The 26,219-nt window shown below is 45.7% G+C and overlaps 1 protein-coding gene across 3 annotated transcripts in view; it reads left to right on the forward strand.

The window, feature by feature from the left end:
• LOC139390616 (catenin alpha-1) overlaps positions 1–26,219 on the forward strand; it is a 234,889-nt gene that overhangs the window by 17,028 nt on the left and 191,642 nt on the right. For 2 of the 3 annotated variants that reach the window (XM_071137860.1, XM_071137862.1), the window contains exons 4-7: positions 9,598–9,764; positions 17,580–17,699; positions 22,143–22,268; positions 22,595–22,738. In XM_071137860.1, the coding sequence (XP_070993961.1) occupies positions 9,598–9,764; positions 17,580–17,699; positions 22,143–22,268; positions 22,595–22,738 (557 nt within the window). Of the gene's footprint in view, positions 1–9,597; positions 9,765–17,579; positions 17,700–18,241; positions 18,258–22,142; positions 22,269–22,594; positions 22,739–26,219 lie in introns of those variants that run through there. The other variant, XM_071137863.1, reaches the window with a different exon arrangement.

The raw sequence follows: 26,219 nt of genomic DNA on the forward strand, positions 1-26,219 counted from the left end.
AATGCTCCTAGCGACACGTGGTACCGTAATGCTCATGGGACAAATTGAGCATTTCATTTTCCAGAATGAAAGTTAATTGGTGCATCTGTTTTTTTTAGTAGTCTGCTCTGCCTGAAATCTGAGGAGGTGAAAACAACAACCTTTCCAGCCACCTTGTTTTAACTTCTCTATTACAGTGCGTCTCCATGTGTTAGTGTCCTTATGACCCTTAATGTCGGACCAAACCTCAAATAGAAATAGCGAGTTGAACCCGTTTTGTCAGAGAGGAAAGAAGTGATCATCTTTGTTGGTTGTGAGTGGTAGGGGGAGGAGGGTCTTAGGAGAAAGGGGTGAAGTGAGGTTTCACTTTTTGCCAAAATTTTCGTTTTCTATGTGCTTATTTTGAACATAAGCTCGTCCCGCCTTTTTGGGACAACGACTCCCATTGTTAGGGCGGAGACATGAGCATCTCGTCATTATATACAGATCTCCGGTGTAAATGGGAAGAAGAAGAAGAAGGAGCGAACGAGTTGAGACCATAAAGAGAACAAGCTGACACAAACGCTCATATAAATAAATAAAATAAATCAATAAATAAAATAAATAAATAAATAAATAAATAAATAAAATCAATAAATAAATAAATAAATAAAAAAATAAAATAAAATAAAATAAAATAAATTAAATAAATAAAATCAATAAATAAATAAATAAATAAAAAAATAAAATAAAATAAAATAAATTAAATATATAAAATCAATTCTGTGATACAGGCATTTGGAATATCACGCAAAGACATGCATATGGGACTGAATTCAATATCGCTCTGTCGGTCTTCCTGCTGTTGTGGCTGATTGTGTAATACATATTGGAATCTTTTCATCATTTAGTGAGCTGGCAGTGCACAATGGGTGTGCTTTCTCTCCTCCAGACGAGAGGGATGACAGTGATTCTAGATTCTTCTAGATTCTTTATTATACAATCTCCTCAAAATAGCCTTATTGATCTGATCCACTGGGGTGGGGGGGGGGACCACAGGATTGAGAGTGGGGACTGATTGCGTGTGGTCACAGGCTTTGTACCAAAATGGCACCACATTCCCTACGAAGTGTACTACCTTTGACCCAGAGCCCTTACGGAGTAGTGCACTGCTTTTGACCTGAGCTCTGGTCACTATTGGTTACGGGGTGCTATTTGGGACGGACACTGACTACTTGGAACAGTGTCCAGGGTTGCTGGAGTCACACTTTTTTATTTTTCTCCCAAAACCATTTTTTTTGTGACCCAGAACATTTCTAGGCAGTAAAGCAGTGTACCGTTAGGCCTAGACGAGGGCAACGAGAGGGGGAAACATTTGCTCAGGATTTTTTTATTTTTCATTTTTTTATATGTAATTGTAGAGAACATTTCACTAAAGACCTGCGTCTGACCCAAGCATTTTTTCTTCTCCAGCTGTCGTTTTATTGCAGTTAAGTGGTTTTAACATTTTTTTTTTTTTACAGAATCCCATATGAATAATTTCCTCACCAGTAACATTTTAGTGTCTTTGCACTCGCAGACCAATTATAAATTCATAAGAGTTAGTGTTATGGACTGAGGCGAACTGAGGAGACATACAGTCTGGGGCTAGTTCCTACAAAGTAGGGTTTGTATGTTTTGTGGAACTGACAATGAGTAACCTTTTTTTTATTTTGTCTTTAGTCCACTCAACCACTGTTTTCCAGGGAGCCCTGACATCCGTAATATCTATGAAGAAACAGTGAAGCACTGCCACAGTGTTTACTATTTTACTGCTAACACTTGCAGCAGACACAAACACTTCTGCTACTCTTTTTTTGTCCGTGTGAGCCTGCAATATGTTGAGTCTCCCTGGGAAAGCTGTTAAGCACACTGTTTTACTATTGTGTTCATGAGTGTCTTTTATTAAATGTGTTTTTACTGCCTACCAGTATTGTATGAGGTCATATGGGCAGACTATTTAGTATGTGGCCTAAAATAAATGTTCATATGGGCAGAATATGGTTTAAATTCATTCATATGGTTATATAACGTGCATTGGTACAGTTCAGACCTATTCCCCCCCCCCCACACACATTTTGTTACATTACAACCTTACTCTAAAATGGATTAAATTAAATACAATTCTCATCAATACCCCATAATGACAAAGCGAAAAGTCTTCTAGGATTTTTTTTGCAAATGTATACATTTTTAAAAAATCTTTTTTTTTTTACATACGTTTTCAGATCCTTTGAAATGGTTCTGACTTGCCTAGTTAAATAAAGATAAAAAACACCATGGCCTGTTCACCCCACTTACCATCCAGAAGGGGAGGTCAGTACAGGTAAATCTGAGACTGAAAACAGCTTCTATCTCATGGCCGTCAGACTGTCAAACAGCCATCACTAGCTGGTTACCACCTGGTTATTCAACCCTGCACCTTAAAGGCTGCTGCCCTATATACTTTAAAAATAGAACATTAATAATGGAATAAAGTGAAAAATGTATTAAATATAAAAAACGTAATTATATTATTTACGTAAGTATTCAGACCCTGTGCTATGAACATCGAAATTGAGCTCGGGTGCATCCTGTTTCCATTGATCATCCTTGATGTTTCTACAACTTGATTGGATTCCACCTGTGGTAAATTCACATGATTGGAAATTATTTGGAAAGGCACACACCCGTCTATATAAGGTCCCACAGTTGACAGTGATTGTCAAAGCACAAAACAGCCCATGAGGTCGAAGGAATTGTCCGTAGAGCTACGAGACAGGATTCTGTCGAGGCACACATCTGGGGAAGGGTACCAAAACATTTTTTGCATCATGGATAGTTCCCAAGAAAAGTGGCTTCCGTCATTCTTAAATGGAAGAAGTTTGGAACCACCAAGACTCTTCCTAGAGCTGGCCGCCCGGCCAAACTAAGCAATCGGGGGAGAAGGGCCTTGGTCAGGAAGGTGACCAAGAATCCAATGGTCATTCTGACAGAGCTCCGGAGTTCCTCTGTGGAGATGGGAGAACCTTCCAGAAAGACAACCATCTCTGCAGCACTCTAACAATGAGGCCTTTATGTGGCCAGACAGAAGCCACTCATTAAACGACATATGACCGCACGCTTGGAGTTTTCCAAAAGGTACCTAAAGACTCTCGGACCATGAGAAACAAGGTTCTCTAGTCTGATGAAACCAAGATTGAGCTTTTTGGCCTGAATGCCAAGTGTCACATCTGGAGGAAACCTGGCACCATCCCTACGGTGAAGCATGGTGTTGGTAGAATCATACTGTGGGGATGTTTGTTAGCGGCAGGGACTGGGACACTAGTTAGGATCGAGTGAAAGATGGACAGAGCAAATGTATAGCGAGATCCTTGATGAAAACCTGCTCAGGACCTCAGACTTGGACAAAGGTTCACGTTCCCTACAGGACAACAACCCTAAGCACACAGCCAAGACGACTCAGGTGTGGTTTCGGGGCAAGTCTCAATGTCCTTGAGTGGCCCCGCCAGAGCCTGGACTTGAACCCCATCGAACATCTCTGGAGAGACCTGAAAATAGCTGTGCAGCGACACTCCCCATCCAACATGACAGAGCTTGAGAGGATCTGCAGGGGAAGAATGGGAGAAACTCCTCAAATACAGATGTGCCAAGCTTGTAGCGTCATACCCAAGAAGACTCGAGGCTGTAATCACTGCCAAAGGTGCTTCAACAAAGTACTGAGTTGACGCGGGTCTGAAATACTTATGTACATGTGATTTTTCAGTTATATCTAGGCCTGTATCTAGTTTATGCAATTTACATTTATCTGTTTTTTTACACTCTAAAACATTTATATTTTATTTCAAATGACTTAAAAATACAAGTGTAGGCTACATGACAATGCAGTGTCATAACAAACTGTCCAAGATTGTGCCTATTGTTCTGATCTCCATGTTTCTGGACTAATTGAAAGCGTCCAAGTTGCCTAGGCGCTAATTGTTGTTGGTTGGATTTTTTTATATTTTTTTTTTAGAGTTCACAACCAGTGACTTGAGAATCCTTCTGTTGCTATGGCAGTGGATACCAGCAAGTTGTTGCTCCGTTCTCTTTTCACCTCTGCTGCTGTCGCTGCAATGGGTAGCTCCAAGATGATGAAGATGATGAAGGGGAAAAAAAAATGTTGATGCCTGCCCTCCCCTCAGTTGTTGGTCTTGGACAAGTCTTGCATGACAGCATTGTGCAGTTCCATAATTCTGAAAATAAGAGGCGCAGATTAGCAACCATGTTGTCTTTGGGCTTAAGACACGCACATTTAGAAAATTCAGATGAAGAGGTGATTTGATGTTTTGGGTTAAGTTTCACAAAAAAAGGTGTCCTGGACCCTTCTGTAATTAAGCATTTAGGTATTCCGCGTTGCGTCGTGCGTAAGAGCAGCCCTTAGCCGTGGTATATTGACCATATACCACAAGCCCCCCCCCCCCCCAGAGGTTGCTTATTGTTATTATAAACTGGTTATCAATGTAATTAGAACAGTAACATTTGTCATACCCCAGGTATATGGTCTGATATACCACGGCTTTCAGCCAATCAGTATTCAGGGCTCGACCCACCCAGTGTACCACTGCTAATGGTTGTATCGAGCCACTTGGCGTTGCGTTGTGTGTAAGAGCAGCCCTTAGCCTTGGTTTATTAGTAATATACCCCCTGGGACTTTATTGCTTAAATGGACACTGAGTTTACACAGCCTTCCTAACATTGAGTTGCACCTCCTCTTTTGCCCTCAGAACTGCCTCAATTAGCCGGGGAATGGACACTCTACAAGGTGTTGAAAGCGTTTCCACAGGGATGCTGGCCCATACTTCCCACAGTTGTCAAGTTGGCTGGATGTCCTTTGTGTGTCGGACCATTCTTGATACACACACAGGAAACTGTTGAGCGGTGGGAAAAACCCAGCAGCGTCGCAGTTCTCGACACAAATCGCCTGGCGCCTACTACCATACCCTGTTCAAAGGCACTAAAATATCTTCTTGCCCATTTCACTCTCTGAATGGCACACAATCCACGTTTCAACCCCCTCAAATGACACTAAAGTGAACAGCACACCAGGTTTTTCTGGATTGTATTGATGTCTCAATCGTTATGAAAAAGGATCTTCTTAACTATATGGGCAAACGGGTTCAAAAGGTAAAAAGCTTTTATTTCCTTGTAATTCATTATATTAAATGTCTTCACCTGGATGTCCCCTCGAGCCAGGGCAGGGCATCCCGTCACGGCGTTCCAATGCTTGGTGAATTGCTCATGCATGTTTTTGTTTTTTTTGCTTGAAAATGGGAGAGAGGGACAGATACTGCTTTTTAAAACAAAATGTACTATATTCTCATTATGACACGAGGAGTATAAAACTCGTTAAAAGATGCCCTTGCCTTGAAGTTGAACCTCCCTTTAGATTAATAACTCAGACAGTCAACTCGCGGTCTTCTGTTCATTTGAAAAGGCCTTAATTTTCACTATCAAAACGAGACTAAATGAAACAACATTTTAATCCAAATGGATTTTGTGACGCTCCTATATTTAATAAAAACCCATTTGACTGGTAAATGTAGGGGAGGAAGAAGACAGACGTTTTGTATAAACATTGGATTTCTGTGGTCCAGATTTCATAATCATTTTCCTTTTGGTGGGCCTAGCCATGTCTCTCCTCCAATCAGAAAGCCTGCTCACTGACGTCAATACCAAAGCTGATAATTGTGATGACAGAGCCCAGTATAACCTAACCCTTTAACCAAAGGCTGTTGTCACTTAGTCTCTAAAATCATAATGTTTCCATTTCAATAGTTGTGACAGTTTTCATTTTATTGAAACGTTCAAATGTGGTCCTTTTTTAACAGATCTATCTCCCACCCGCGTGTTGTGTAATATATTCATAACGGAGAAATTCGTTATCCCATGGATAATATGCTGCCCATATAAAGCACAACTATACTATGATTTAATGAAAAAGATGGAAATTGTTTGTTTTTTTCCCAACTGAAACGGGCAATAGGCTATACAGCTGGCTTCAGTTCCCCCGGCAAGTAGGCCTACAAGGAAACTACCACCTTATCTCGCTGAAGTTGAGTGCGCAAGGTGGTCTGGGCCCTGTATATAGTACCTGACACACACAAAAATAAGATTTGCTCAACAAAGACGTAAGCAAAAAAACAAAAAACATGCATGATTTTTAAATGAGATATGATCTGATATTATGACAGGTCTGTATAATGACAAGACAAAGCACCACTAAGAGTTGACGCATTCACTCTGGCCAAAGTTATGGCCCAGCAAGCCAAAGACGCGCAGCGCATTATTTTATCATACCACATGATGTAATGCTACCTTATTTAATTATACCACATGACGCACTGCATTCGCAGAAGTGTTTTAGGGAGAGTTTGACCGCAGACCCATAGCGGATGCAGGCAATGAGTCAGTGATCGCTGAGATCCTGATTTGAAAACAACAGAGGTGTATTTGGAGGGCATGTTGGTCAGGATGATATCTATGAGGGTGCCCATGTTTACGGTTTTAGGGTTGTACCTGGTGGGTTCCTTGATATTTTGTGTGAGATTGAGGGCATCTAGCTTAGATTGTAGGACTGCTGGGGGGGTTAAGCATGTCCCAGTTTAGGTCATCTAACAGAACGAACTCTGAAGATAGATGGGAGGGCAATCAATTCACATATGGTGTCCAAGGCGCAGAGGGAGGGGGGGTCTATAACAGTGAGAGATTTATTTCTGGAGAGATTAATTTTTAAAATTAAAAGCTCGAACTGTTTGGGCACAGACCTGGAAAGTATGACAGAACTTTTCAGGCCATCTCTGGAGTAGATTGCGGCAACTCCCAATTGGGTACTTTCCACCCCCCCCCCCCACCATTGTGTGTGTGAGGCCATTGGCTGTATATGTTAGGCCTAGGTCACCGCCTGTGTGGGAGTTTTGGATTTACTCTGTCAGACTGCCTTTCTCTCCTCCCCCTTATGCCCTTCTCATCTCCCTCATCCTTTTCTCCTCTCCTCCTCATCTCAAATGACATTCTAATGCAATTAACTCTTAGCCTGGATCCCATCCAGCCTCTATGCTCTGAGGCCTTTACTGGTATCAGGCCCAGCAGTGGGCCTATTGTGGATGCGCCCCAAATTACTCCCTATATTGTGTACTACCTTTTTGACCAGGGCTCATAGTAATGCACTATATAGGGTGCCATTAGGGACTCACTTGGTAGCCTGGGCTAGAGGAGGAGAGTGGAATATGATGATTAAAAGGAAGCTACATTTTCCCCCTCAAAGTACTTCTGGGCTGGCAGGGAGAGGGAGTGTTTTCTGGGGCTGACATTAGTAGCAGCATGCCTACATTTGCGTGACACTGCCTGCGGAGGAGCAGAGGTTCACGGGTAATTATTTCTGAGTTTTGAGAGGATGAGACAGACGGGTGGACAGAGGGAGTAGTGTACCAGCTAAGGCTAGCAATTAGAGTATTTTGTTGTTAATCTTAGCAAACGCTACCAACCAACAGACTAGCTAAGCCAATTGGTAAAGAGTTTAGATTAAATGGTTTGGATAAGATTAGCTGCTCTAGGTATGTCTTCATTGGTAGGGCACAAAGCCTTCCCAAAATGCCATTTTTTTTAAGGTGCCTCTATTAAAATGATGCATCTAGGCTTGTTTTCAGTCTTAGTACGAGACGGCCTAGCGCTCCGCATGTGTTGAGGTCTATGGTGATAGGTGGGATGGGCTGAGGGGGTGGGATAAAGAGCTGAGGTCTATGGTGATAGGTGGGATGGGCTGAGAGTGGCTGGGGGGCTGGGATTAAAGAGCTGAAGTCTATGGTGATCGGTGGGATGGGCTGAGAGTGGCTGGGGGGGTGGGATTAAAGAGCTGAAGTCTATGGTGATCGGTGGGATGGGCTGGGGGGGTGGGATTAAAGAGCTGAAGTCTGGTGATAGGTGGGATGGGCTGAGGGGGTGGGATTAAGGAGCTGAGGTCTATGGTGATAGGTGGGATGGGCTGAGGGGGGTGGGAAGCACTGCCAGCCAGGCACACGTCTCTTTATCCGTGGATGAATATACAGACACAGTGACAGATTCAACACGAGAGAGAGAGAAGTGGTTGGCGACCGGCTGCTTTTTAAAAAGACGTCAAGAGGCAGGCAACCAATCAAATTTAATTTATAAAGCTCTTCTGTCATCAGCTGATATCTCAAAGTGCTGTACAGAAACCCAGCCTAAAACCCCAAACAGCAAGCAATGCAGGTGTAGAAGCACGGCGGCTAGGAAAGACTCCCTAGAAAGGCCGGAACCTAGGAAGAGACCTAGAGAGGAACCAGGCTATGAGGGGTGGCCAGTCCTCTTCTGGCTGTACCGGGTAGAGAGGAACCAGGCTATGAGGGGTGGCCAGTCCTCTTCTGGCTGTGCCGGGTGAAGATTATAAACCTAGAGAGAAACCAGGCTATGAGGGGTGGCCAGTCCTCTTCTTGCTGTGCCGGGTAGAGAGGAACCAGGCCATGAGGGGTGGCCAGTCCTCTTCTGGCTGTGCCGGGTAGAGAGGAACCAGGCTATGAGGGGTGGCCAGTCCTCTTCTTGCTGTGCCGGGTAGAGAGGAACCAGGCTATGAGGGGTGGCCAGTCCTCTTCTGGCTGTGCCGGGTAGAGAGGAACCAGGCTATGAGGGGTGGCCAGTCCTCTTCTGGCTGTGCCGGATGCACATCTGATGCCAATGGTCTGATTAAACAACACACAGTACCAGTCAGAAGTTTGGACACGCCTACTCATTCCATGTTTTTTTTTTTATTTGTTACTATTTTCTACATGGTAGAATAATAGTTATGACAAACTATATAAAATAACAGACATGGAATCATGTAGTAACCTGAAAAGGGATAAACAAATCAATGTATTTGACCATCTTACAAGTAGCCACCCTTTTTCCTTGAGTTTTTTCACTCTTGGCATTCTCTCAACCAGCTTCACCTGGAATGCTTTTCCAGCAGTATTGAAGGAGTACCCACATATGCTGAGCACTTTGTTGGCTGCTTTTTCCTTCACTCCGCAGTCAACTCATCCCAAACCATCTCAGTTATATATAGAGAACACACACAGTTTTGATCTCATGGATAGTTAGCCTGAGATTCCCCAGCCCCCTGTACCTCAGATGTTAACCAAAACAAGTGGCGGGGTGACTTTTTGTTGTTTGAATCCCAGATTGCTTCTTTAACACTGAGCTCCAACCCACTGAGCCAATGGAATATCTTCCTCACTCTTCACTCTGCCCCCCCGAGGTGTGCTCTCTGCTGTTGAGTTTTACGTTAAATAAATGCATCCAATTAAGACTGTCAGCGGTCCTCGTTCTCCTCTCTGTGTGACAGGTTTACTCGTTGTGACAGTGGTCTCCCCTAACGCTCCTTCACTTTAACATGCCTCTGTAGGCACCCTATTCCTCCTTCACGCAGTGCACTACTTTTTCATCAAGGCCCTTGTTGGGGACAATGCTTCCTTTTTATATAGGGTTTCATTTGGGACAAACACTTACATTTTTATTTTTTAAATTTTTTTATGTGTCCTAACTGTCACATTGTAATGTCCTGTCGTTCCTCCTTTTGTCCCTCAGGTGAATCCATGAAGCAGGCATCAGGAGAGTTTGCAGAGGACCCCTGTTCCTCGGTAAAGAGGGGTAACATGGTCCGTGCAGCCAGGGCCCTCCTCTCTGCCGTTACTCACCTGCTGGTTCTGGCCGACATGTCTGATGTCTACAAGCTGCTGCTGCAACTCAAACTGGTGAGACACACACACACACACACACACACGCATGCACACGCACACGCACACACACACACACACACACACACCTGCTGGTGCTGGCTGACATGTCTGTCTACAAGCTGCTCAGACTGGTGAGAGACATGACACGCGTGCACATACACAGGGAGAAACGTGCACTGGTGGTGAGACGTGCACAGGTCATGGATTACTAAATAATTATAAACCGTCTGGCTTTGAGTCACATTGTGAGGTAGCGAGTCATGTTCTGTTGAAGTCTGAAGTTTACATTCACCTTAGCCAAATGCATTTAAACTCAGTTTTAGGCAATTTCTGACATTTAATCCTAGTAAAAATTCCCAGTCTTAGGTCAGTTAGGATCACCACTTTATTTTAAGAATGTGAAATGTCAGAATAATATTAGTGATTTTATTTCAGCTTTAATTTCTTTCATCACATTCCCAGTGGGTCAGAAGTTACATACACTCAATTAGTATTTGGTAGCATTGCCTTTTAAATTATTGAACTTGGGTCAAATGTTTTAGGTAGTCTTCCACAAGTTTCTCACAATAAGTTGGGTGAATTTTGGCCCATTCCTGCTGACAGAGCTGGTGTAACTGAGTCAGATTTGTAGGCCTCCTTGCTCGCACACACTTTTTCAGTTCTGCCCACAGATTTTCTATAGGATTGAGGTCAGGGCTTTGTGATGGCCACTCCAATATCTTGACTTTGTTTTCCTTAAGCCATTTTGCATAACTTTGGAAGTATGCTTGGCGTCATTGTCCATTTGGAAGACCCATTTGCGACCAAGATTTATCTTCCTGACTGATGTCTTGAGTTGCTTCAATATATCCACATAATTTTCCTGCCTCATGATGCCATCTATTTTGTGAAGTGCACCAGTCCCTCCTGCAGCAAAGCACCCCCACAACATGATGCTGCCACCCCCATGCTTCACGGTTGGGATGGTGTTCTTCGGCTTGCAAGCCTCCCCCTTTTTCCTCCAAACATAACGATTGTCATTATGGCAAACAGTTCTATTTTTGTTTCATCAGACCAGAGGACATTTCTCCAAAAAGTATGCTCTTTGTCCCCATGTGCAGTTGCAAACCGTATTCTGGCTTTTTTATGGCGGTTTTGGAGCAGTGGCTTCTTCCTTGCGGAATGGCCTTTCAGGTTATGTCGATATAGGACTCGTTTTACTGTAGATATAGATACATTTGTACCTGTTTCCTACAGCATCTTCACAAGGTCCTTTGATGTTGTTCTGGGATTGATTTGCACTTTTCTCACCAAAGTACGTTCATCTCTATAAGACAGAACGAGTCTCCTTCCTGAGCGGTATGACTGCTGTGTGGTCCCATGGTGTTTATACTTGCGTACTATTGTTTGTACAGATGATCGCGGTATCTTCAGGCATTTGGAAATTTCTCCCAAGGATGAACCAGACTTGTGGAGGTCTACAGTTTGTTATCTGAGGTCTTGGCTGATTTCTTTTGATTTTCCCATGATGTCAAGCAAAGAGGCACTGAGTTTGAAGGTAGGCCTTGAAATACATCCACAGGTACACCTCCAATTGACTCAAATTATGTCAATTAGCCTATCAGAAGCTTCTAAAGCCATGACATCATTTTCTGGAATTTTCCAAGCTGTTTAAAGGCACAGTCAACTTAGTTTATGTAAACTTCTGACCCACTGGAATTGTGATACAGTGAATTATAAGTGAAATAATCTCTGTAAACAATTGTTGGATAAATTACTTGTCAATACACAAAGTAGATATCCTAACCGACTTGCCAAAACTATAGTTTGTTAACAAGAAATGTGTGTAGTGGTTGAAAAACGAGTTTTAATGACTCCAACCTAAGTGTATGTAAACTTCTGACTTCAACTGTACCTTACAGCATTAAACCGTCTCTCTGGCTTTGAGGTAGCTTATTATGAGACACACACACACACACACACACACACACACACACAGACTTAAGTGGGCTCTTGTAGATATGACAGAAGTTCCACATAGCTGAAGGGAAAACTATTTAACTAGCTTATGAATTACTTAGACATTCTTTATTTTATTTATTTTATCAAGAAAATACGAATAAGTAAATAACCTTAAGTCCAGCTGCACGTCTACCTATTCCACTGTTTTTCCTAGATCAATAGTTTGACTCAAACTAACGTTCTGGTATCTTGGCTAAAGGTTTCAAACAAGGTCTTCTGTGTTTTGTCCGTCCTTTAACTTCAGTTCATTATTGCTGTGAATGAATGAAACTAAATCCTGACCACAAGGAGGCCTTTCACCTGCAGTCAAGAGACTTGGCTGTTTATCATCTTAGTCCTCTGTAGGCACCCTATCTATTTACTTTAGACCAGGGCCCCATAGGGGTAGTACACTACTTTAGACCAGGGCCCCATAGGGGTAGTGCACTACTTTCGACCAGGGCCCCATAGGGGTAGTACACTACTTTCGACCAGGGCCCCATAGGGGTAGTACACTACTTTCGACCAGGGCCCCATAGGGGTAGTGCACTACTTTTGACCAGGGACCCATAGGGTTAGTGCACTACTGTTGACCAGGGACCCATAGGGTTAGTGCAATACTGTTGACCAGGGACCCATAGGGGTAGTGCACTACTTTCGACCAAGGCCCAGGGTGCCATTTGGGATGTAGCCATATGTTTTCTAACCTTTCCGTTCACTACTGTAAACTGTTCTGATTCTAATTACACAGCCAGACAGTGAAGTCATTGTGTCAAACGTCAACGATGAAATGGAGTCACGTTAATTTTTGTTTATTTTTATAGCTAGGTTGTAAAATGGAAGACGTCTGTCATTTCTTCAAGCTCAGACAGGACAGCAGGTTGAAAAGGAAATTACCTTGTATTTATTGTCTCGGATCCTCCGGGTGAAGATCTAGAATCAGTTTTAAGATAATTTAAATGATCATCAGTAATTATATTGACATCTAGATCAACACTCTTTACTGTGAGACACTTCATGAATACGTGCATGGGCCTCTACAGAAATGATTTACTGCGGAACTAAGAAAGAGATTTGATAGAAAAACACTTTCTACTCTTGAGGTGAGGAAGCTTCCACAGCTGTGTGTGCTATTGCATTGTGGGCTAAGCCCCACCCTGTGTTCTACTTCCCATACTGTCTCTTAAAGTTGAACAACTCAATGTTATCTTATCATGCCTCTGTTTATAACCCACCACTTCACAGGGTTAGTGCCTTCCAGATACTTGTATTGTGTCCCAAACGGCAACCTTTTCCCTATGTAGTGCACTACTTTTGACCAGGGACCGTATCCGGAATGGCAATCCTATGTCCTATGTAGTGCCTATTCTACATGGGGCCCTGTATAGGGCAACGGGTGCAATTTTTAGGACCCATCCAGACTGAGTCAGTGCTCCAGCTATATCGAAGTTTCTTGAGGGCAGTCAGCCCTGGCATTCTCTGGACACTGGCCACCCTGGTGTTGCCAGCCAACTGCAGGAGACCTGACATCATTGCTCTTTCTGCATTCCAGATACAACAGAGTCCCAAATGACACCCTATGTAGAGCACTGCTTTTTGACCAAGGCCCATTGTGAATAGGCTGCCATTTGGGATGCTATATATGGATACTGTACGGGCATTCGCTGGGTGGATTATAGAATCATATAAATTGACAGTGTTCCTGAATCCTGAGATGTTCAATGTTTACTCCAGGATATGTAAAGTCAGCAAAAAAAGAAATGGTTTATTTTCATTAAACTTAACATGTGTAAATATTTGTATGAACATAAGATTCAACTGAGACATAAACTGAACAAGTTCCACAGACATGTGACTAACATAAATGGAATAATGTGTCCCTGAACAAAGGGGGGGTCAAAATCAAAAGTAACAGTCAGTATCTGGTGTGGCCACCAGCTGCATAAGTACTGCAACATCTACTCCTCACGGACTGTACCTGATTTGCCAGTTCTTGCTGTGAGATGTTACCTCACTCTTCCACCAAAGCACCTGCAAGTTCCCGGACATTTCTTGGGGGAATGGCCCTAGCCCTCACCCTCCGATCCAACAGGTCCCAGATGTGCTCAATGGGATTGAGATCTGGTCTGTTCGCTGGCCATGGCAGAACATTGACATTCCTGTCTTGCAGGAAATCACGCACAAAACCAGCAACATGGCTGGTGGCATTGTCATGCTGGAGGGTCATGTCAGTATGAGCCTGCAGGAAGGGTATCACATGAGGGAGGAGGATGTCTTCCCTCTAACGCACAGCGTTGAGATTGCCTGCAACGACGACAAGCTCAGTCCGATGATACTGTGACACACCGCCACAGACCATGACGGACCCTCCAACTCCAAATCAATCCCGCTCCAGAGTACAGGCCTCGGTGTAACACTCATTCCTTCGACAATAAACGCAAATCTGACCATCACCCCTGGTGAGACAAAACCGTCACTCGTCAGTGAAGAGCACCTTTTGCCAGTCCTGTCTGGTCCAGCAACGGTGGGTCTGTGACCATAGGTGACGTTGTTGCTGGTGATGTCTGGTGGGGACCTGCCTTACAACAGGCCTACAAGCCCTCAGCCTCTCTCAGCCTATTGCGGATAGTCTGAGCACTGATGGAGTGATTGTGCGTTCCTGGTGTAACTCGGGCAGTTGTTGCCATCCTGTACTTGTCCTGCAGGTATGAAGTTCGGATGTACCGATCCTGTGCAGGTGTTACATGTGGTCTGCCACTGCGAGGACGATCAACTGTCCGTCCTGTCTCCCTGTAGCGCTGTCTTAGGCGTCTCACAGTACGGACATTGCAATTTATTGCCCTGGCCACATCTGCAGTCCTCATGCCTCCTTGCAGCATGCCTAAGGCACGTTCACGCAGATGAGCAGGGACCCTGGGCATCTTTCTTTTGGTGTTCTTCAGAGTCAGTAGAAAGACCTCTTTAGTGTCCTAACTGTGGTCATATAACTGACCTTATTTGCCTACCGTCTGTAAGCTGTTAGTGTCTTAACGACCGTTCCACAGGTGCATGTTCATTCATTGTTTATGGTTCATTGAACAAGCACGGGAAACAGTGTTTAAACCCTTTTCAATGAAGATCTGTGAAGTTATTTGGATTTTTTACTAATTATTTTTGAAAGACAGGGTCCTGAAAAAGGAATTATTTTTTTGTTTGTTGCCAAGTTTAGTTCCATCTGATTTGGTCTTGTTTTTCCATGTGGGAGAGGGAACTGTGCAGACCTACACCTGTTACCCTTGGTCATAAGTAACATATATGGGCATCCTCAGTTATAGCTAAGGCATAGCTGCCTCAGGCCCGGCTAATCTACAGTTAGCCTCAGGCCCGGCTAATCTACCTCTGTAGGAGATGCTACTGGAGAAATACAGCTAACCTAGCCTCGGGCCTCGATAATATAGACTAAAGCTAGTCTCTAGGCCTCTAGGAGATCGTTACTGTGACTTGGCCCGTGATGTCATCTCCATTTTTAATCTTTCACCAGTTCTCTGTGGATGACTGAATATGGTCCGACCCCTTAGGCATTAGTTTGATGGGGGTTAGTGTTCTCACTCAGTTTGACTACAGGTAAGCCCTGAATCACACCCTGTTCCCTATACAGTGCTTTTGACGAGTCCCTATGAGGTGATATGTAACTTAACTTTGTGTGTGTATATAAAGTGTACCTTGGGGCTATTTTCTTGAGCACACAGCCATGCATGCCACTTTTCCATCAAGTCAGTTTGTTACATTTCTGCCCTGCTAGAGCTTGCCTCGGTCAACTATAAGTGCTGTTATTGTGAAGTGGAAACGTCTAGGAGCAACAACGGCTCAGCCACGAAGTGGCAGGACACGCAAGCTTACTGAACAGGACGGCCGAGTGCTGAAGCGCGTAAAAAAATTGCCCGTCTTCGGGTTGTAACCCTCACTACAGAGTTCCAAACTGCCTCTGGAAGCAACGTCAGCCCCAGAACTGTTCGCCGGGATCTTGAAATGGGTTTCCATGGCCGAGCAGCCGCATACAAGCCTTAGATCACCGTGCACAGTGTCAAACCTAATGCCTCGATCACGCCTACAGCGCCATTGCACAAAATAGTACGCATCATCATCTGGATATGTATACAATAAAAGTTCCAACGTTCACCATTTCTGTCAAACATTCTACGCATAGTTTGATGTATACGTTCGCTAAATCCAACACAGCACCACACAGAACGCACTGCGGCTACCTCGGCGGCCCTTTGGAAATGTATGTACTTCTGGTTTACCAAAATGCAACGATGCTGTTTTTTTGATCGAAGGCGTAAGGTCACCATGTGCGTCAACTGTTTTTTTCGAGAGCTTCAGGAGATGTGTTTCCATGGCTGAGCAGCAGCACACAAGCCTAAGATCACAATGCCAAGTTTCGGCTGGAGTGGTGTAAAGCTCGCCACCATTGGACTCTGGAACAGTGGAAACGAGCTCTCTGGAGTGACGAGTCACGTTTCACCATCTGGCAGTCCGACAGACTAATCTGGGTTTGGCGGATGCCAGGAGAACGCTACCTGCCCCAATCAAAAGTGCCAACTAATGTTTGGTGGAGGAATAATGGTCTGGACCTGTCATGGTTCAAGCTAGGCCCCTTAGTTACAGTGAAGGGAATCTTAACGCTACAGTATATTATAGTGACATTCTAGATGATTCTGTACTTCCAACTTTGTGGCAACAGTTGGAAGGGCCTTTCCTGTTTCAGCATGACAATGCCCCGTGCACAAAGCGAGGTCCATACAAAAATGGTTTTGTCGATCGGTATGGAAGAACTTGACTGGCCTGCACAGAGCCCTGACCTCAACTCCATTGAACACCTTTGGGATGAATTTTAACGGGTACTGCGAGCCAGGCCTAATCGACCCGACTTCATTCAGCCACAAGAGCATTAGTGAACACAGCAATGTTCCAACATCTAGTGGAACGTCTTCCCAGAAGAGTGGAGGCTGTTTATAGCAGCAAAGGGGGGGACCAACTCCATATTAATGCCCATGTTTTTTTGGAATGAGATGTTTGACGAGCAGGTGTCCACATACTTTCATTTCAGGAAGCTTTATATATATATATTTATTTAACCTTTTTTAAATAACTTCTGCTCAATTCCCTCCATAAATGTGCCCTTTTTACCTTTGCAGTATTACCAAAGCTCATCCTGAACACTAGGCATATTGTATTCATTTTGCACTTTGCGCTGATATAGCTAGTGTGTACTTTTTGATGGTAAAGATTGAGTGCAAACTGTTTTTCTGTGGTAACAGCTAGGTAGCAAATTAATCATTTACCACATACTGTAGTCTAAGCGCTGGTCTTTAATGGACTGTTGAGTGGAGAGAGGCATGTTGACTGTGTTAACTCACAGAAAAGAATAACCTTCCTAGCAAAGATTTTGCCTTGGTCCCAAATGGCACCCGTTACCATATAATGTACTACTTTTTGGCCAGAGCCCTATGGCCTAGAGAGCACAAACCTATGGGCCCTGGTCGAAGTAGTGCACTATGTTGGTGATGGTGTTTATTTGGGACCGGATGGTGTGTATTTGGGACAGGATCTGAATACGAGAAGCTGTTGAACCTGAATCTTCATCGTGCTGTTATCCAGACTTAATTTCCGTCGTCATTCCAAACCTACCGCTGACGTTATCAAATAACGAGAGTTTTCTTGTATCCAACTGTCTCAGTGCTAATCTTTCCAGCATCTCTCTGTGAATTTCTCCAATTCCCCAGTCCACAACGCCTCTCTTACATTCTTTGGGGATACCTCTGCCTACGTTCCCTAACTAAACCGTGTCTTCCTCTGTGACCCCTCTAGGTGGAGGAGAACCTGGTGAAGGTGCGTAACGCTGGAACAGAGCAGGACCTGGGCATACAGTACAAGGCCCTGAAACCAGAGGTGGACAAACTCAACATGATGGCTGCCAAGAGACAGCAGGTATGTACTGGACTGTCTGGCTGGGGGAGGTTGGGAGTGAGATGGCTGCCAAGGGACAGCAGGTATGTACTGGACTGTCTGGTGGAGAGGGACAGGGAGCATGGTTGGGAGTGAGATGGCTGCCAAGAGACAGCAGGTATGTACTAGACTGTCTGATGGAGAGGGACAGGGAGCATGGTTGGGAGTGAGATGGCTGCCAAGAGACAGCAGGTATGTACTGGACTGTCTGGCTGGGGGAGGTTGGGAGTGAGATGGCTGCCAAGAGACAGCAGGTATGTACTGGACTGTCTGGTGGAGAGGGACAGGGAGCATGGTTGGGAGTGAGATGGCTGCCAAGGAGACAGCAGGTATGTACTGGACTGTCTGATGGAGAGGGACAGGGAGCATGGTTGGGAGTGAGATGGCTGCCAAGGAGACAGCAGGTATGTACTGGACTGTCTGATGGAGAGGGACAGGGAGCATTGTTGGGAGTGAGATGGCTGCCAAGAGACAGCAGGTATGTACTGGACTGTCTGGCTGGGGGAGGTTGGGATTGAGATGGCTGCCAAGAGACAGCAGGTGGGAGTGAGATGGCTGCCAAGGAGACAGCAGTCAGGTCTGTTCTAAGGGAGGTGTCTGGGCTGGAGAGGGAGCTGACAGTTGGGGTGGGTGAAGGGCTATGAAGGGTAGGTGATGGGAAGTAGGAGACTGGAGGGAGAGACATGGGAGATGGATGTTAGTAGTTAAGCAACCCTACTGATGCCCCATCTACACTACGAGATATGGAGTCTGAGGAGTAGAGTGGCGAAGGTGATTTTCTTCTTTTCATCCGTGCCTTGTCTTTTGTTGTGGCTGGCGACGCGACATTCTTGGTCCGCAGCTCAAATTGACCGTAAATATCACAGTAGCCAGTAAGCATAAGCTATTTAACAATCCAAGCTACTTTTTAAAACATATTGAATAATTAAACAATCCACAAACAGACACAACATGTTTATTTTAGCTGACTATACACATCTAACCCTTGCTGGCTAGCTAACAAATGCTAAGGCAGGTAGCCTAGTGATTAGCGTTAAGACGGTTAACCCACTGTTGCCCAGGCGCTGAAGACGTGGCTGTTGATTAAGGCAGTCGACCGCACCTCTCAGATTCAGAGGGGTTTAAATGTGGAAGACTCATTTCAGTTAAATGCATTGTTGTACAACTGACTAGGTATCCCCCCCCCCTTTCCCTTTTTTTAACATGTTCAAGCTACCCGTTAGCATGTCGATAATTAACTTTTATCCCCCCCCCCCCCCATACGAATATAAAAGTACAGTAATGTTAGTGTCTTTCATATTATAATATAGGCTGCTAGCAGGCTAGCTGAACAACATTTCTGCATCCTCACGTAAACGTCACAGAACGACGAGACAGATATTTCACCTCGTGTGTAAATGTGACGCGTTCGCTTGACGCTTCCAAATATGGTAGTGAGAGGAAGCCCAGTGGCCCGGCTTGATGCTTCCAAATATGGTAGTGAGAGGAAGCCCAGTGGCCCGGCTTGATGCTTCCAAATATGGTAGTGAGAGGAAGCCCAGTGGCCCGGCTTGATGCTTCCAAATATGGTAGTGGGAGGAAGCCCAGTGGCCCGGCTTGATGCTTCCAAATATGGTAGTGGGAGGAAGCCCAGTGGCCCGGCTTGATGCTTGCAAATATGGTAGTAAGAGGAAGCCCAGTGGCCCGGCATTGAGAGAAGATGGCGTGACATGGATTTTTGTCCGGCATTCCGCGAATTTTCTCATTGACCAAACATTTAATCTCAATACCGTTTTATTTTCCCAAAACTAGAATCTGCTACGAATTAAGTTTTGTAGACTTTGCCCTTTGCCAAAGTTTAGAAAATATATAACACTGTTTAGGAGTAGAAAGGCAAATATAGTTATTGCTGCCGAGTAGGTGTTTCCTAACGGAAATATGCAAATGAATGCTAGACTGCTCCAGTCGGATCTTGCTAGTTCCTGCTTGGCTCTGCCCACCATTGACCAATGTTGTTCCCTTTGGAAACGACAGGCTATCTTCCGGTTAGTTCTACAAATCTTTGTAAACGTGCTGTCTAGCTGAAAGTGGATTTTTTTTTTTTCTTGAACCATAGCTAGATCAGGAGCTCTTGGGCTAACACTAGCTACGTAATACAGTTGCCTAATAGTTAATTATTAACCTGGCTTCATTTGATCAATATTATGGAAATGGACTGAATGTTAGTAATCACCTGGGGAGATGCTGCTTGCCTGGAACTCAGTAGCTCAGTGCAGTCAAGCAAGAGGGAAAAAAGAAAAAAACAGATTTAAAGCTACGGCGACCAATTTTCAGAATGTAACAGGTTGTTACAATTTTTAAGGTGTAAAAAATAAGGACAATGTCTGTACATTTCAGCTGTTAAAAAAAACAAACAACCCCCAGAGGTAAGGGAGTGAAAAGATGTATTGCAGGCAGCACAGGGTGACCAGATCCATTATGGAGAGATGGGGACTGTCAAGGCATTTCATATTTCATGATGAGTTTCGCTGGTGACGTCACTGAGTTAAAGGGACGAGCAGTATCACTAGACTGTTCAGGTAGGACACACACACACACACACACACACACACACACACACACACACACACACACACACAGAGTATAGGAGAAGAATCTGCTCGTTATATCTCACATGCTATTGTTTTGGGTCTAATGTTTTATTTTCCTATTTGTATTTCCAGTCTTGTGATTTTTTTTAATTTTTAGATTTGGTTTAGTACCAAACAACCAGGTTGTAAATAAATATGTCTCTTCCTGTTTTTTAGTAGACTGCAATGTAAACGTCATGCCATACGATCGTGTGTGTGAGGCCTTGGCCAATGTTGATTTCCTTTATAATAAGGCATCAGTTGATTCTACCTTGTAAATGGCACTGTATTCCCTATATATATATGAGTGCACTTTTGACTAGGGCCTATAGTACAACATATAGGGAATATTGTAATTTGGGAGGCAGGAGCCTGTGCGGTCTCCCTGGCTCTTCTATAAAAACGAACACTGGAGCCAGTAGTAAGAGCTATGTGTTAAAGCTGCAGGGCTTATTGGAATGGCCTGATTATGACTGCGCTTTATCACCACAGGGGAGAATCTAGGTCGCTCAGACAGAGCAGCTCTGTCATAATTGTGTACATGAGGGCAGCACTTGACGGTCTTGAATCCAAAGTGCCTGTCCCCCGGAGCCTGTCTCCCCCCACCCCACCTCCCCCGGTGCCTGTCTCCCCCCCACCCCACCTCCCCCGGTGCCTGTCTCCCCCCACCCCACCTCCCCCGGTGCCTGTCTCCCCCCACCCCGTGTCTCCGCCCCCCCCCTGTCTCCGCCCCCCCCCTGTCTCCGCCCCCCCCTGTCTCCGCCCCCCCCGTGTCTCCGGCCCCCCCCCTGTCTCCCCCCCACCCCACCTCCCCCGGTGCCTGTCTCCCCCCACCCCACCTCCCCCGGTGCTTGTCTCCCCCCACCCCGTGTCTCCCCCCACCCCGTGTCTCCCCCCACCCCGTGTCTCCCCCCACCCCGTGTCTCCGCCCCACCCCGTGTCTCCGCCCCACCCCGTGTCTCCGCCCCCACCCCGTGTCTCCGCCCCACCCCGTGTCTCCGCCCCCACCCCGTGTCTCCGCCCCCACCCCCCTGTCTCCGCCCCCACCCCCCTGTCTCCGCCCCCCACCCCCCTGTCTCCGCCCCCCCCCCCCCACCCTGTCTCCCCCCCACCTCCCCCCCCCACCCTGTCTCCGCCCCCCCCCCACCCTGTCTCCCCCCCACCTCCCCCCACCCCGTGTCTCCCCCCACCCCGTGTCTCCGCCCCACCCCGTGTCTCCGGCCCCACCCCGTGTCTCCGCCCCCACCCCCCTGTCTCCGCCCCCCACCCCCCTGTCTCCGCCCCCCCCCACCCTGTCTCCCCCCCACCTCCCCCCACCCCCTGTCTCCGCCCCCCCCCACCCTGTCTCCCCCCCACCTCCCCCCACCCCGTGTCTCCGCCCCCCACCCCCCTGTCTCCGCCCCCCCACCCTGTCTCCCCCCCACCGCCCCCCCCCCCTGTCTCCGCCCCCCCCCCCCGTCTCCGCCCCACCCTGTCTCCGCCCCCCACCCTGTCTCCGCCCCCCACCCTGTCTCCGCCCCCCCCCCCTGTCTCCGCCCCCCCTGTCTACGCCCCCCTGTCCCCCCCCCCGTCTCCGCCCCCCACCCCGTGTCTCCCCCCACCCCGTGTCTCCACCCACCCCTGTCTCCGCGTCTCCCCCCACCCCGTGTCTCCACCCACCCCTGTCTCCCCCCACCCCTGTCTCCCCCCCCCCTGCCCCCCCCCCCCCCCCCCCCTTGTCTCCACCCCCCTGCCCCCCGCTGCATCTGCATTCTTTGCTATTGAAAGGATGTTTTCCAGATAGTGTAATGATACCGTTGTCTCTCTGTCTCTGTAGGAGTTGAAGGATGTTCACCATAAGGATCAGATGGCGGCTGCCCGCGGTGTTCTCCAGAGGAACATCCCCATGCTCTACACCGCCTCCCGCGCCTGCCTTCAACACCCGGACGTGGCCGCATACAAGGTCTGGAATAGAACAGCGGGTGCATCCCAAATGGCACCTTGTTCACTAATAGTGAACTGATGTTGACCAAAAGCCGTTTGTGCGCAACATCAAGGGAATAGGGTGCCTATTTGGGACCTAATAATATTTTAAATGTAAAAAAAAAAAAAGTGTGTTTTAAACTGTTTTAATGAATGCTTTTAAGAGCTTATGATAATAATTTAACTTCAATAGCACATTACATACAGAATCTCGAAGCGCTTCAGAGACGCATCTTGTTGATTTTGTATTTTTATTTATATCTTTAGTTCCCCCGTAAATAACGTGAATTTAATTCCATTCTCCAGGCGAACCGTGATCTGATCTACAAGCAGCTTCAGCATGCAGTCTCAGGCATCTCTAATGCTGCCCAGGCTACAGCCTCGGATGAGGCTGCCTTCAACCACCCTGCTGGGGGAGGAGAGCTGGCCTACGCTCTCAACAACTTTGATGTAAGTCTAGGAGGGATGGGGTTTGGAGGGGGGGGGGGGCTATGGGGGCCCTCTCCACCTCCGAGCTATGGGGGCCCTCTCCACCTCCGAGCTATGGGGGCCCTCTCCACCTCCGAGCTATGGGGGCCCTCTCCACCTCCGAGCTATGGGGGCCCTCTCCACCTCCGAGCTATGGGGGCCCTCTCCCCCTCTGAGCTATGGGGTCCTCTAGTCATTTTTCCCTCATATCTCCTTTCCTTGGTCTGCACTGATCTGATAACACTGGACTGCACTGCATAAACAAATGCAAAGTTTGTAAAGCAGGAAGACCTGATACCTCAATGGTGTCAGCTTGGCCTCACCTCTTCCCCTGCTGCTGCGTTGAGAACTAAAACAGAACAGAGCATCCCAAGTTGCACCCTATTCCCTACATAGTGCACTACTTTTGACCCGGGCCCATAAAGAATCCCATAGGGCTGTGGTCAAAAGTAGTGCACTATGTAGGGACTAGGGTGCTACGTGGGAGGCAGGGAGGGAACAGGCCCCAGCCTGTGAGGTGATGTTCCCACTGTAGTGTCTGCAGGTCAGGGAGAGATGTGAGGGGATGTTGTCACCGTAGCAACCCAGCCCAAGTGGGGAAAAACAAGTTTTTCTCTCACCTCACTTTTCTATTTCTTAAAAAAAAGTGTTTCTTTGTATCCATCTTTTGCCTCTTTCTTTCTCGCTCTCTGTTCTTAGGCTCCCTCTTTCTCTCCCCCCTCTATTTCTCGCTCTCTGTTCTTAGGCTCCCTCTTTCTCTCCCCCCTCTCTTTCTCGCTCTCTGTTCTTAGGCTCCCTCTTTCTCTCCCCCCTCTCTTTCTCGCTCTCTGTTCTTAGGCTCCCTCTTTCTCTCCCCCCTCTCTTTCTCGCTCTCTGTTCTTAGGCTCCCTCTTTCTCTCCCCCCTCTCTTTCTCGCTCTCTGTTCTTAGGCTCCCTCTTTCTCTCCCCCCTCTTTCTCGCTCTCTGTTCTTAGGCTCCCTCTTTCTCTCCCCCCTCTCTTTCTCGCTCTCTGTTCTTAGGCTCCCTCTTTCTCTCCCCCCTCTCTTTCTCGCTCTCTGTTCTTAGGCTCCCTCTTTCTCTCCCCCCTCTCTTTCTCGCTCTCTGTTCTTAGGCTCCCTCTTTCTCTCCCCCCTCTCTTTCTCGCTCTCTGTTCTTAGGCTCCCTCTTTCTCTCCCCCCCTCTCTTTCTCGCTCTCTCTCCCCCGTTTGTAAATATGGCTTTAAAGCTGTTGACATGTTATCCTGTGTGTTTGATTGAATTCAGTCCAGGAAGCCTTGTAATCCAGGATTGGATCAGATTAATGCTGCCTCTACTGCTGACCCCAAAACCAACCTGTAAGATTTGATCTCAGTGTTTCAGATGGTGGCAAAATCCCGGATTGTTAATTTGGTCGTGAACAGTGTGCAAAGCCTCAACTTCGACCTTAACTTTTTTTGAAATTTTTTTTGGTCAATAGATTATTCAATATTTGGGATTTTAATCTAGTGGAGTTTGACTGTTGTCCTAAAATGCAGAGGAAACCGTTCTAGGTTCTGGTCTAAAGTAGTGCATTCTAAATGTAAGGATTCTAAATGTAAAGATTCTAAATGTAAGGATTCTAAATGTAAAGATTCTAAATGTAAGGATTCTAAATGAAAGGATTCTAAATGAAAGGATTCTAAATGTAAGGATTCTAAATGTAAGGATTCTAAATGTAAGGATTCTAAATGTAAGGATTCCATTTAGGACAGACTAATTTTCCTCTTATAGATAGATATAGATGAGGACCACAATGGAAATAAGTCCCAGCCTTTGTTATCCTCTATGATTTTACCCCATGTGCATGCATGGCTTTTTTTTTCTTCTTCTCTAGAGTATATATGTGTTCCTGTACAGGACTTCAATAAGGTGCTCCCAAACAGTTTTAAGTCCGCTTCAGGAAAATTGAGTATCATAGTTCATGTGGGATTCAATGACATTATGAAGGGCAGCTCTCAGAGCAGCTGAAGATGGATTTTTAAAAAGAACTGATTGGGTCACTACACTAACAGAAGCTCCATAATCTGGCCCTCTGCCCTTCCTAAATCGTGGCATTGAACATTTTCAGCAGACTTGTAGCCTTTCATAACTGGCTACCCGACTATTGCAGCTCTGTGGGTGAAACAATTACTGACAATTCTGATACCTTCTGGAAATAAAGCTCATATTATAAGGAGGATGGGATCCAAACAAATCATTTGGGTTCCTGGATCCTTTCACTGCATTATAAGGCTGCGTTGAGACAATGACTTATCAATGACCCAAGCACAGCTCAGTTAATCCCCACCATTGTGTCGCTGAGTCGTCATAATGCTTCAGCAAATGTACATTATCCCAGGGGCGTTGGTAGACACAATGTACGTAACCTATTTCATGTCCCTCTGACGGCCCTGAATGCCTCTGCTGATCCTACAGCTATTGAATGCAGTAATCATGCGACCTATGAACCGGCGTACTACAACCTGAGGCGGTGTGCCCTAGTAAGAAGTCTGCCGTCTGCACTAATATAAATAACTTGAGCATGTCAACCTCTGCTAAGCTTCCCAGTAAAGCAAGAAAAATAATCAAGCATCCCAGAAAAAAAATATCCCACGTGTTTTTAACATTTGAAGCTTAAGAAACAAGGTTAATGAAATCAATAATTAGCTTGTAACAGGTGACTTTCAAATTCGGACATCCTCTGAAACTCACTTAGATAATATACTTTTTGATACAGTGATAGCAATACAGGGTTATAACATCTACATGAAAGACAGAAATGCCAAAGTTGGAGGTGTGTTGGTTTTATAATTCAGAACCACATTCCTGTAAAGTTTAGAGACGATCTAATGCTAAATACTGTTGAAGTAATATGGCTACAGGTTCATCTGCCTCACCTAAAGCCCATTCTGGTGGGAAGCTGCTATAAACCAAGTGCTAACAGTCAGTATCTAGATAACATGTGTAAAATGCTTGATAATATATGCGTTATCAACAGAAGTATATTTTCTGGGTGATTAAAAAAAAATAAAAATAATAATAATAATAATATTGACTGGCTTATATCAAACTGCCCGCTCCAAGAAAAAGCTTCACAGGTTACAGGCACTAGTTATCAGTCAACCTACCAGGGTATTTACAAACGGCACAGGAATGAAATCATCAACATGTATTGATCACACCATTAACTAACACTGCAGATATGTTCTTTTTAAAGCAGTATCCGAATCCATTGGATGTAGTGATCACCGTATAGTAGCCATATGTAGGAAAACCAAGGTTCCAAAGGAGGAGCCTAATAATATAGTGTATAAAAGGTCAAACAAGAAGTGTCGTATTGATTCCTATGTTTATGATGTATAGAGTATTTGCTGGTCTCTGGTGTGTAATGAGGAGCAACCAGAATCTGCACTAAACATATTTATGAAATTGCTTTCTCCAGTTACTAATAAACATGCACCCATTT

This window comes from Oncorhynchus clarkii, chromosome 31 (assembly GCF_045791955.1).
Source record: "Oncorhynchus clarkii lewisi isolate Uvic-CL-2024 chromosome 31, UVic_Ocla_1.0, whole genome shotgun sequence".
Lineage (NCBI taxonomy): Eukaryota > Metazoa > Chordata > Actinopteri > Salmoniformes > Salmonidae > Oncorhynchus > Oncorhynchus clarkii.